Source organism: Oryctolagus cuniculus, chromosome 7 (assembly GCF_964237555.1).
Source record: "Oryctolagus cuniculus chromosome 7, mOryCun1.1, whole genome shotgun sequence".
NCBI classification, from domain to species: domain Eukaryota; kingdom Metazoa; phylum Chordata; class Mammalia; order Lagomorpha; family Leporidae; genus Oryctolagus; species Oryctolagus cuniculus.
This window is the reverse complement of record NC_091438.1, coordinates 93,879,013-93,892,264: the sequence shown is the minus strand read 5'-3', so window position 1 is coordinate 93,892,264 and position 13,252 is coordinate 93,879,013. Positions and strand designations below refer to the sequence as shown.

General features: G+C 38.3%; 1 protein-coding gene and 1 long non-coding RNA gene across 10 annotated transcripts in view; one reads left to right on the top strand and one right to left on the bottom strand.

The window, feature by feature from the left end:
- The window catches only part of NEXN (nexilin F-actin binding protein), a 58,979-nt gene that overhangs the window by 30,008 nt on the left and 15,719 nt on the right, over positions 1-13,252 (top strand). For 6 of the 9 annotated variants that reach the window (XM_008265032.4, XM_008265034.4, XM_070078195.1 and 3 more), the window contains 5 exons: positions 1,086-1,127; positions 2,280-2,477; positions 2,577-2,753; positions 5,379-5,567; positions 9,572-9,769. In XM_008265032.4, coding sequence (XP_008263254.1) covers positions 1,086-1,127; positions 2,280-2,477; positions 2,577-2,753; positions 5,379-5,567; positions 9,572-9,769 — 804 coding nt within the window. The remainder of the gene's footprint in view (positions 1-1,085; positions 1,128-2,279; positions 2,478-2,576; positions 2,754-5,378; positions 5,568-9,571; positions 9,770-13,252) is intronic. The other 3 variants (XM_008265033.4, XM_070078196.1, XM_070078197.1) reach the window with 1 other exon arrangement.
- Positions 1,422-2,087, bottom strand: LOC127493596 (uncharacterized). The gene is made up of 2 exons (XR_007924019.2): positions 1,970-2,087; positions 1,422-1,601 (listed from the first exon to the last, which is right to left on the bottom strand). It is a non-coding gene; the product is annotated as an uncharacterized lncRNA (long non-coding RNA).

The window sequence follows — 13,252 nt, the reverse complement described above, 5'->3', positions numbered from 1 at the left end:
TAAAGCATAAACATAGATTAAAAAATAAAGTACTGGTTCAGAATAATTTATTTTTCATGAAATTGGGCATTTTAATAAAATGCACTACTTTTTCCTAATATAAGGTTTTAATATATTTTTTCTAATCTAAGGTTCAGTCATGACAGGGGAAATAGAAACAGAGTAAGATGATGAGAAAACAGAGACTTGGCCATTCCGGTTTCTAGGATGAGCCATGGGACAACAAAAATCCCTTAAACTGCATGAGGAACAAACTGCTTTCAGATTCTCCTTAGTTTTGAAAGTCAAAGTAAAATAAAACCATCCTGAAGTTCCGCTCTTTAATGGTTCCTATTTTCCGTTGCGTGTGGTCCCTCTTCCTGAGATCTCGAACACTGCAATATTTAAGTCGCCTATCTTCTCCCACTTCTCATTTGCTAAGTACATTAGCTTGCTTTGCAAGGTAACTAATGACGTTTCTTATGAGAAAAGGTCGACTGCGGATTTTTTAATGAGGGCCTTTTCCATTAGATCTGATCAAACTATAGAAAAAATTTTCTGACTACCAGAATTATTCTTCCTTCTAAACTGGCCTGTAGCTTTCACCAACCGTTGTATTTTTGCCATATGTTTCAGTTGTATTTTTGCCATATGTTTAAATTGTGAAATAGAATCGTGACGTTTATTTGATTGCTGATGATAGGTTTTCCTTTTGCTAGGGCAGGGATAGAGAATGAAGAAATGTTTCTGTGTATTTCAGTTCAGATTGCTAACTGAATTAATAAATGCTGTTTGTAAGCTTATAGCCAGATCAATAAAGTTTGGTCTGTTATTCAATTTCCAGATTTACAAAGGTGGGCTTTGTTTAATATTTTCTTAATATGTTCCCTGGATATGTATATTGATAAAAAAATTCAAAAACTAATATAAGGTATAATCTTCATTTTGAAGGACATATTTAGTTTATTAGGAACAACATAAAAGGACTTCAAAAATTATACATTTTAAAGTCTGCTGTCACAACTAAATGACTTTTCAGTTGTATGTTTAAAAGCAAAGGGCAGAAATCGGATGTAATGTAATGATATGACATTCTCATTCAATAGATTGAGGACATAAACAATACTGGAACTGAATCAGCATCAGAGGTAAACAGACATTTCCTTTCATGAAACATTCACCTAAAATTATCTGATTCACAAATCATCTTTTAATCTAAGAAATAGTAAAAGGGTTTTTGTTTTACTCTTTTTATTATACATCTAGGCATAACAAGACAGAAGGATATGCAAAGCAAGATCATACTTTTACAGTTTTAAACACTGTAGCTCAGTGTTTTAAAGAAAAGTATGCTTTGCTTTCATAGATTAAAGACAAGCCTCATTAGTCTCAGTTTGGGATACTCTGCCAAGACTATATATTTCTTAAACTGTTACTAACAGTTGAGATTGCTAAAAGCTAACATTTTTAAAAGGCATTTTCTTTTCACCTTTTGTTTTCTTTCCTCAGGTTTCCTGGTAGTTTGTGTTTTGGCTTTCACATACTAGTAGAGACTGCAGTTGTCTACAGATTACCATGAAAGAATGTTCCACAGTCACAAAATTTTAGTCATCTCTTTTAATCTAACAGAGAAAGTAAAAAAAAAAATCAAACAGTTTGATGGTGGGCCAAAACTTACAGCTACACAAATTGGAAGCAGTTTGATTTTAGGGGTATAAGTTAAATGATTCTTCTCTATTTTTTAAAATAAAGGCAACAATAAATCATGTAATAAAAGTAATTAAAATAAAAATTCGAAGATAATACAGTTTAAAATATTTTAATCAGATGAAATTTGTGATGCTTGGAAGTACTGTGTCTTTTTTCCAGTAAATATTAGTTATATTGTGTATCTAAAAGTTTGCATGGAGAGAAAAATCATGGAGCAGCTATTTGTATTTAAATCTACCCACCATCAAATTGATTTAGAGTTCACTTACAGTCACATTACCTTTTGCTGGATTAATGCATGATAGTAAAATTCAGGCAATTTCATTGTAGTTTTGTTGTTTGATCAGCTCTATTAATTCCAATTTCTAGGAAACAGAATACTTCTTGAACCTTGTCTGCAATGGATTTCAATAAGATTAACTCAATGCACAGTGAATTTAGAGAAAGCTATTTAAAAGTATTTTATAAAAATACTTTTTTGTCCCTTATAAGAGCAAAAGTAACGAATTTCAGCAATGATGGAGGTAAATCCCATTAAACCTAAATTTTGATTGATAAGAAATATACTAATTATCTACCTTATAAAACAGGAAGGAGATGATTCACTACTTATAACAGTGGTACCTATCAAGTCATACAAATCATCTGGAAAAATAATAAAGAATTTTGAGGACCTAGAAAAAGAACGAGAAGAGAAAGAAAGGCTCAAATATGAAGAAGATAAACGAATAAGATATGAAGAAGAGCGAAGATCTCTCAAGGAAGCAAAATGTCTTTCACTGGTCATGGTAATTTTTATCTATAAGGAATAAATCAAAGCTGTTTAGTTTAAGTTAATAGCCCTTCCCATTATGACTAACTGGTGGGTTTTTATAATGCTTTTTTAGGATGATGAAATGGAAAATGAGACAAAAAAAGCATCACTTTCTCCTGGAAAACTGAAACTAACTTTTGAAGAATTGGAGCGACAAAGACAAGAAAACCGAAAGAAGCAAGCTGAAGAGGAAGCAAGACAACGTTTAGAAGATGAGAAGCGTGCTTTTGAAGAAGCAAGACGGCAAATGGTGAATACATATATATTTAAAACTTGCATTTCATATCAATGAAAGTATCTGGCTTTAGAGAACATTCACTAGAGTAAATTCAAGGAAATTTTCTATGTAAAAGTGTTCGAGTTTGAAACTGTATACATATTCCATATAAAATATATCTGCATTTTTTCTAGTTTTCACTTTGGGCATTTTACCCAGTATGCTTTAAATTTTTGTTTTTATAGGTTATTAGTAATATATAAATATGCAATGAACCTGGCTTATCTATCTCTTAGTTTAGCCTGCAATATATTTAATGGTATAAGACATTTTCAAGTCTAATTATAAGTGTCCATTTGGCTTTGGTTTCAGTCCAGTTTTCAAATATGTAAACATAACAAAATAGTTTACTATAGAATATGTGGTTCTGTAAGATGTGGATGTATATATCTATCGAGTGTATTGGTTAAGAGCATGGATATTTTGAGCCATACTACCTGGATTCAGATATCAATCATTTATTAACTGTGTAACTATGGCAAATTAATCTCTCTAATGTCTTAGTTTTCTCATTGGCGAAATGGCAGCAATGACAGTGCCTACTTCTTAAATGGTGTTAAATGAGTTAATACTGGAAAAGCACTTAAAAAATGTTTGGCACATACTAAGTGTTTTAAAATGATAACTAATGCTATTATGCTATTAATAGAAGTTATCAATAAAAAACAAAAATGAAGGGCTGCAGTGTTAGGCTACAGCCTGCAATGCCTCCAGCATCCCATGTGAGTATCCCTAATGTACCTGGGTAAGCATCAGAAGATGGCACCTGGCACCTCCTGGGAGACCTGGATGGAGTTCCTGTCTCCTGGCTTCAGTGTAGCCATCTGGGGAGTGCCTCTCTCTGTAAGTGCCTTTCAAATAAATAAATCTTTAAAAACAATTGAAATAAAACACTGATTCCAAATCACATTTTTAAAAAAGATTTATTTATTTGAGAGGCAGAGTCATAGAGAGAGGAAAAGAGATTTCCCATTCTCTTGTTCACTCTACAAATGACTTCAGCAGTTGGGGCTGGGCCAAGCCAAAGCCAGGATCCAGAAACTCCATCCAAATCTCCTATGTGGGTGCAGGGGCCCGAGCACTTGGGCCATCATCCACTGCTTTTCTAGGTGCATCAGCAGGGAGCTGGAGTAGCCAGGCCTTTAGAACTGGTGCTCATATGGCATCCCCACTGTGCCACAATGTTGGCTGTCAAGTTGCTTGTTAAGATTTTGAAATGGAGAAGTAGGTGTTTGGCCTAGCAGTTAAGATGCTGCTTGGGACACGTGCATCCCATTTCAGAGTACCTGGGTTTAAAAACTAGGTTCCAGCTCCTGCTTCCAGCTTCCTGCTAATACGGACTCTGACAGGCAACAGGTATTGTCTCAGGAACATGGGTCCCTGCCACACACATGGGAGACCTGGATTGAGTTCTTGGCTTCCAGCTTCAGCCTTGCCTAGTCCTGGCCATGGCAGGAATCTTGGGGAGATGATCAGTGGATGGGACATGTGTGCCTTTGTGTATTTTTGTGTGTGTGAAAGAGAGAGAGAGAGAGAGAGAGAGAGAGAGAGAACTTGAAGATGGAACATCTATAATTTTTTAAGTTAATGACAACTTTCTTGATTAGTTTTCATTAATGATGTTCTAAGGATTACATCTCAAAATTTTTAATTTTCTAGACATTTACTTGAAAATGTTATTACTTTTGGGTAGTTGCATAATGTCTAGCAATTTAGTTGTCACTGGTGGTCAACTTAATAAAGACACAGAGATATTGTGGAGGCTGGAGTTGTGGCACAGAAGGTTAAGTTGTCACTTGGGATGCCGCATCCCATGTTGGAGTACCTGGTTTGAGTCCTGAGTGCTTTGCTTCCAATCCAGTTTCTTTCTAATGTATCCTGGGAAGCAGCAGATGATGGATTAAGTGTCTGTGCACTTGCCACCTGTGTTGGAGACTCAGATGGATTTCCTGGCTCCTTGCCAGCCCTGGCTGTTGAGGCCATTTTGGGGAGTGAACCAGCGATGGGAGATCTTTCTCTACCTCTGTCACTCTGCCTTTCAAGTAGATGAAAATAAATACATTTTAAAAGAGAAAAATTGTTAATTAATGAAATTACAAATGCTTATTTTAATGTAGTAATAAAATTTTAATTAGAAAATCATGAAACTTGAATTTTACATGAAACAGTTCCAGATAATAAGTTTTTACCTGATTCATATCAGAAAAAACTATTATAATTCATAGTAAAAAAAAACTCTATTGAGGTTATAAAATGAGAATTTTATTTTACTATCAAAGAGATCTGTAGGCATACTTTAACCACAACTTAAGTATACACACACATTTTATGTTTATTCTGAGAGAGTAAATGTTCAATGGTGACTCCTCTAAATTTTTTAAGTATATTACTTTTTTATTTAAAAAGTTTTTACTTTTTTGAGAAGCTTTAACTAGAACTCATCTTCAATAAGGCATTAAAAAGGAAGATTTTGCTTAAATGTATTAATATATGAAAACACTCATGTATAAATTAGCTAATTCTGCACCTTTTTGGCTGATAATTCACTCCTGTCTTTAATGAATCTCAATTGTTATTATGAGTTGTTTCTGTTGTTAGGCAGATGAAGAGGAAGAAAACCAAGACACAGAAAAAATTTTTAAAGGATACCGCCCTGGTAAACTCAAACTTAGTTTTGAAGAAATAGAAAGGCAAAGAAGAGAAGAAGAAAAAAGGAAAGCAGAAGAAGAAGCTAGAAGGAGGATAGAGGAAGAAAAGAAGGCATTTGCTGAAGCAAGGAGAAGCATGGTAAGACAGAATCTAACAGGATAATGATCCAGCTTTTAGGGTATGTTTATAGAAATCCTCAGGCTCTTGGGAATACTTGATTATTTTTGGAATCTGTGTCAAGAGTAGGAAAGACAAATAGGCTTTAGTCTCCCATGGAATAACACCAGTTATTTGCTCGAATCCAAGTGTTCGGAGGGTTCTGACTAAAGTGCCATGGCTGTAAAGGACCGAATATTATCTTCCTTCTCTGGGAAGCCATGTTTTCCAGAATGTCTCTGTTCTTTCCTCCTCTCTTTCCACACTCCCTCTTTCCCACCTTCATTCCTTCTTTCATTCTTTCCCATCTTTATTTTCAACTTTAATCTCATCCAGCATATATTAAATGGCCAGAGCAATTTCATTTAATCATAATTATTTAATTCTCAGAAGTGTTCACTCTTGGACACTGATGACTGTCATGAAGTTATACTTCCTGTAATCTATAATGTTTATAAAATGTATAGGTAGTTATATGGCAAACCATTTTCAGGAAATTTGACATGTGAACACACTGCATCCTCTTCTTGAAACATTTTTATTGGCTTCAGTGATATCATAACCTGATCTTCTTCTTCTGCCTGGGAGAGCCATAAACACCAAAGTCTAAGTATTAATTTGGCTTGATCACTATCCAGATGCTCAGCTCAGAAATTTGGAAGCCTGAAACTTTCCACTTTCTCATTCATACCTCCCACTCAATTAGTCAATAAATCTCATTTAATCTACTCCAGAATCACCCTAAAATCCATCATTTCCCCTATTTTTTACTGTCATGGGTATAATCCAGGTTACTGTTTTTCCTTGCCTGGGGCCAACTCCTAATTGTTTTCTTACCTGCAATCCATTTTTTCCTATAAGACCAGGAGTGATCTTTTCTTTAAAAAAAAAAAAAAACATTTATTTTATCTCATTCTATTTTAATTTTGTAACTGGTTGACACCCTTTTCTTTTATTTTTAAAGAAAGATTTATTTTATTTATTTGAAAGACAGAGTTACAGAGAGAGGTAGAGACAGAGAGAGAGAGACAGAGAGAGGTGTTCCTCTGCTGGTTCACTCTCCAAATGGCTGCAATGCCTGGGGCAGGGCCAGGCTGAAGCCAAGAGCCAGGAGCTTCTTCTAGGTCTCCCATATAGGTGTAGGGGCCCAAGCACTTGGGCCATCCTCTGCTGCTTTCCCAGGTGCATTAGCAGGGAGCTGGATTGGAAGTGAAGCAGCCAGGACTTGAACCAGCACCTATATGGGATGCTGGCACTGCAGGCCAGGGCTTTAACCTGCTGAAGCGCAGTGCTGACCCCCTTTTATTTTAAGATTTATTTATTTAAGAGGTAGAGCTACAGACAGAGAGAGGAAGAGACAGAGAGGTCTTCCATCAGCTGGTTCACTCCACAAATGGCCACAATGGATGGGGCTGGGCCGATCTGAAGCCAGGAACCAGGAGCCTCCTCCAGTTCTCTTATGCAGGCCCAGGTACCCAAACATGTTGGCCATCTTCCAATGCTTTCCCAGGCCACAGGCGGAGAGCTGGATCAGAAGAGGAGCAGCCAGGACATGAACCAGTGTCCACATGGGATGCCAACATCACAGACAGAGGCCTGGCCCACTATGCCACAATGCCAGCCCAGAAACCCTTTTTCTGGACCCTTCATGAGGCTGATTATTGTTTCAACCTTCAGGACAACCTAGCATGCTTCCTTTTCAGAAGGGGCCTTCCCTGATCCATCTCCAAGCCTGTACGCTATGTCAAAGCCTCTCCAACTCTCCTTTATTCATTTGTTATAATTACATAGTTACTTACATGATCTTGTAATGTATTTGTTTCTGCACTTACTATGTTTCTCACTATTGTGTCTTTCCACTTGAGCTAGAATGCATACAATACCTAGTCCTATACACCATGCTCAATAAATGCTTGTTTAACTATTAGAATCATTTACCCAAGTAAAGTCAAGCTCTAAAAATAAATTTGTAACTACTTTGTTATTTTGGCTTAATATTTTCAACTTCCATTAAGCAGAAATCAAAAAGCTTTTACAAAAAATTTATTTATAGGCCGGCGCCGCAGCTCACTAGGCTAATCCTCCACCTAGCAGCGCCAGCACACCGGGTTCTAGTCCCGGTCGGGGCGCCGGATTCTGTCCCGGTTGCCCCTCTTCCAGGCCAGCTCTCTGCTGTGACCAGGGAGTGCAGTGGAGGATGGCCCAAGTGCTTGGGCCCTGCACCCCATGGGAGACCAGGAGAAGCACCTGGCTCCTGCCATCAGATCAGCGCGGTGCGCCGGCCATGGCGGCCATTGGAGGGTGAACCAACAGCAAAAGGAAGACCTTTTTCTCTGTCTCTCTCTCCCACTATCCTCTCTGCCTGTCAAAAAAAAAAAAAAAAAAAAAAAACTTATTTATAATCTTGTCCTTATATATCATTTTAGTTTCATTTCATGATTTTTCCCTAATCTGCTGTACTTGTTCTAAATGTACTAAATTTCTTTCCATTTCTTCAAAATGAGAACCTCTGTGCCACCACAAATACTGTCTGAAACGTATCCTTTTCATCTCTCCCTGTCTGTTTCCTAACCTTCCAGTTCCTCTGGGAAGATTCTCCTGATAATAAGTTTCTGTGTATTTGGGCAGCATTTAGTACTCCCCCACTAGGTGAGCCTGAGCTGGTTATTAAGCACACCCAAGTGGCGCAGCTCTGAGTGAAATAGACTACCCAAGTGTTTGTGCAGGAAGCGATCCTGAAACCATGTTGTATGTAGCAGGTAATCACTAACTCACAAATGGTTTCTACATGGAAACCTGTAGACCATGTCACACTTGAGGTCGAAGGTACCTCCAAGTGATAGAAAAACAGAATTAAAGAATTGCTTTTCATGCAATAATTCTAAGTCAATAATTTAAAAGCAAAGTGTCTTTTTGCAATTTAGGGATTACCTAGAAACAGGGAATAACAATGTAATAATAAAATGAGCACTGAACGTTTCCCGTGGTGTTAGACACACTGAGGTGTTTTTAAGCTTTACTTAATCCTCATGACAACCCAATGAAACTTGTCACAGGTAAGGGAATTCAGACTTAAAGAGGCTGAGTAAATAGTGAACTGAAAGGTATATATTTAAGTATTGTTTATTATTCATTCAGATTATTCATGTAAGTGCATAAAATTACAAAAATGCAGTCTAAGTTATTATTTATAATTTTATTAGATTTTAAAGTTTGAATCTCAGCTTGACCCCATAATATTTCTATTGACTTTAGACAAGTTACTTTTTAGTGCCTCAGTTCCTCATCTATAAATTGAGGAAATGCTAAATACTCTTATGAGGCTACTTCAAAAAGTTAGTAGCAAATTAGAATTAAAGGTATGAGCTGATTTTGGTGAAGAAAATTTTTGATGCAAATTTTTTTCAAAACACATGGCAATATGTATTATGAAAAAGTATGCATATATTTCAAAACTTTTTACACCAAAATTCATACTTTTAATTCTATTTTTCCATAAACTTGTGAAGTACTCTTGTATTATTTAAAATTAGTTTGACAGTGAGTAAATCGACAATACAGCCATAGCAGAGAGGGGGATGATGTCTGAGTATGAAGAGGTGATGCATTGCTGCGTTCAGACAAGGTCATGAACTATTGTAATTACAGAATGGAGATGCATTTTAAACCAATTTAAAATGTTCTCAATTTTAGAAAATACTACTAATTTGAATCACTCATAGTATAAATAAAAGTATTTCGCTATATACATTGAAGTGGAGAATAGATGGTTTACCATTTCCCCCATAGCCACAAAATATCTCAGCCTTACATTTTGTAATACTTTTTCCCTATTTGCTTTATGCTTTTCAAGTGGACTTAGGTCTCTTGGCTTTTAGTTCAAAGTAAAACCTTTCTATTCAAGTAATCCCAGTTTCTAGAGACAAATACTCTCTTTTTAATCCGTATTATTCTGGCAAGACTGACAATAGAATTATTTTAAATAGGTACTAGATGATGACTCCCCAGAGATATATAAAACAATTTCTCAAGAATCTCTTACACCTGGAAAACTGGAAATTAATTTTGAAGAATTACTAAAACAAAAAATGGAAGAAGAAAAACGACGAACAGAGGAGGAACGGAAGCATAAGCTGGAGATGGAGAAACAGGAATTTGAACAATTGAGACAAGAAATGGGAGAGGTAAGATTTTAAGAAATGTATATTTATATTGCACATATTTAAGCTAAGTGGTTTGACTTGTATTTAAATAACCTTGTTAATAATTACTCACATAAAGGATACTTAACATACTCCTATGAGACACGTACTTGGTGTAGGTGTCAGCCTTGTTATGGGTATGAGAGTGCTTCAAAAAGTTCATAGAGAAAACTAAAAGATAAGTTATTTTCATGTAAAAATTACTTGAAACCCATGCAAAGGAAAAATTAAAAAAAAATTTTTTTTCTGAAAGTTAGAGAGACTTAAAGAGAGCTCTCCTATCTGCTATTTCACTCTTCAAATGCCTGCAACCCAGGCTGAAGCCAGAAGCTGGGAACTCAGTTGGGGTCTCCTATGTGAATGGCAGGGACCTAGTTGCTGAGCTATTAACTGCTGCCTCGCAGCGTGCACATTACCAGCAAACTGGTTTTGGGAGCAGAGCTAGAGTTCAACCGAGGCACTTTGATATAGAACATGGGTATCCCAAGCAGCATCTTAATGTCTGTGTAAAATTCTTGCATCATAGTCTTTTTTTTTTTTTTTTTTTTTTGACAGGCAGAGTGGACAGTGAGAGAGAGAGAGAGAGAGAGAGAGAGAGAGAAAGGTCTTCCTTTGCTGTTGGTTCACCCTCCAATGGCCACTGCGGCCGGCGCACCGCGCTGATCCGAAGGCAGGAGCCAGGTGCTTATCCTGGTCTCCCATGGGGTGCAGGGCCCAAGCACTTGGGCCATCCTCCACTGCACTCCCGGGCCACAGCAGAGAGCTGGCCTGGAAGAGGGGCAACCAGGACAGAATCCGGCGCCCCGACTGGGACTAGAACCCAGTGTGCCGTCGCCACAGGTGGAGGATTAGCCTTTTGAGCCTTGGTGCTGGCCTAGTCTCTCTCTCTCTCTCTTTTTTTTTTAAAGATTTGATTTATTTATTTGAGAGGTAGAATTACAGACAGAGAGAGGGAGACAGAGAGAAAGGTGTTTATTTCGCTGGTTCACTCCCCAAATGACTGCAATGGCCAGAGCTGGGCCAATCAGGAGCCAGGAGCCAGGAGTTTTTTCAGTCTCCCTTGTGGATATAGGGACCACCCAAGCATTTGGGCCGCCTCATGCTTCTTTCCCAGGTCATAGCAGAGATCCAGATCAGAAGAGGAGCAGCTGGGACATGAGCTGGAACCCACATGGGATGCTGGTGCTGCAGGCAGAGGCTTAGACCACTAACTCCACAGTGTTGGCTCCCTCATAGCTTTTTTTTTTTTTTTTTTTTTTTTTTTTGACAGGCAGAGTGGACAATGAGAGAGAGAGACAGAGAGAAAGGTCTTCCTTTGCCGTTGGTTCACCCTCCAATGGCCGCCACGGTTGGTGTGCTGTGGCTGGCGCACCGCGCTGATCCAAAGACAGGAGCCTGGTACTTCTCCTGGTCTCCCATGGGGTGCAGGGCCCAAGCACTTGGGCCATCCTTCACTGCACTCCCGGGCCACAGCAGAGAGCTGGCCTGGAAGAGGGGCAACCGGGACAGAATCTGGCGCCCCGACCGGGACTAGAACCTGGTGTGCTGGTGCTGCAAGGCGGAGGATTAGCCGAGTGAGCCGCAGCGCTGGCCCCCTCATAGCTTTTTATAATAGGCATTTTGTGTGATGTTTTTGAAGACCCTGTAGCAAGGATTTCAAATTTTTGCACAAAAATAAACATGTTTTGATTCTATTTTGCCACAAATTTTTTGAAGTAGCCTCCTACTTCTAGTCTGCTATAATTCTACTCCTTCCTTTCTAGTAAAAAAGAAAAATGCATATTTGCAAAAACTAGAAAAAGTGAAAGAGTTTCTCTTATATCACTTACTTGAACAAAGAAATTAAGGTGTATGTCACATTATCAGCTGTGACACTCCTCTTCCACCCCTTCCCCTTCTGTGAACTCTACCTGGAACTCTAAGTTATCTCCAAGAAATGTGTATTAGGAGTACCTGGCAGTATTTTACCACTTCATTTAGTGGGGTTAGGGCTAAGTGTATAAGTATTATAAAGGACTAGCAATAAGAAGTTATGAAAAGTCATGGGAAAGGAAACTAAAAGAACAAGATAAAATGGTAGGAAGAATTGGAGTCCAGTTTTGATTGACTCCTTTTCTTTCCTGGAAGAATACATAATTGAGAATACAAGCAATATGTAGAGAAATACAGGGATTTTACAAGACTATCTCTGGAAATATTTGTTAGTTTGAGTATTAAGAGTGATATCTAACTTTTTAAGACTACCATAAAGTCAAAGAGAACATTTTAGAGATATTTCCCTTTCAGTTTAGCAATGAAGAAAATCGTGCCCAGTGGGTTAGTAACTAGGTAAAAGACCATGCAGTATCAAGAGCCAGAAATGTAATTTTTATCTGACTCCTGGCCCAGTGTTTCTTAAGTTCTATTTGTCTTCTCCTAACAAGGGTCTTTCACAATTCCTTGTAAAAAATAATCTTGCTATGTATATTTTAGTTTTAGCAGGTTTTCATGGAATATTAAGAGGTTTTACCCATATATCCTGACAAAAATAGTTTAAATGGAATATAAAGATGTGTTTATTTATTTGAGAGAGTTATAGAGAGGCACAGGCAGAGGCAGAGAGAGACAGACAGAGACAGAGAGATCTTTCATTTCTTGGTTCACTCCCGAAGTGTCTGCAATGGCCAGAGCAGCCGATCCAAAGCCAGGAGCCTCTTCTGTCTCCCTCATGGACATAAGGGCCAAGGCACTTGGGCCATGTTCCACTGCTTTCCCAGGCCATAGCAGAGAGCTGGATCAGAAGAGGAGTAGCAGGGACAGGAACCAATGCCCATATGGGATGCCAGCACTGCAGGCGGTGGTGGCTTTATCCACTACACCATAGCACTGGCCCCTTAAATTTAAGGTAGCATGCAGCACTTCTACTTAGTCAGTTTGAACAGTGTATTTAGGCAAAGGGTTATTTATGCTTTTTTTTCCAAATAGGAAATGGTTCACAGTGTTTGCAGGGTTTATTGCACAAACTACAGTAGACCCCCCCTTGTCTGCAGTTTCACCTTCAGTTATTTATGGTGAACTGTGGTCTGGAAATAATGAAAAGTTACAGAAATAAAAAAAAAATCCTTGGTTTTAAATTGCATACTATTGTGAATAGCAAGATGAAATCTTGAGAGCTTGTTTGGAGGTTCTAGCAGGGGAGCGCAGCTACTCGTATACCCTTGACTGAAGACCGGTCCTCCTCTAGCGGGGAAGATCGTCCTCTTCTACCCAGCGCGCAGCTTCGGGAGGGAAGCACATGGAGCAGTGAGGGAGGAAGGGGACACCCGCCTAGCCAGCCAGATCAGCCGAATCAACCCTGGTGATCAGTGGGGTGACAGATGTCGCAGCCAGCTCGCCCTCACATCCAAGATGAAATCTTTATATCCTGCTTAACCCCATCCAGGATGTTAATCATCCCTTTGCCCAGCATATCAATGTTGTATATTC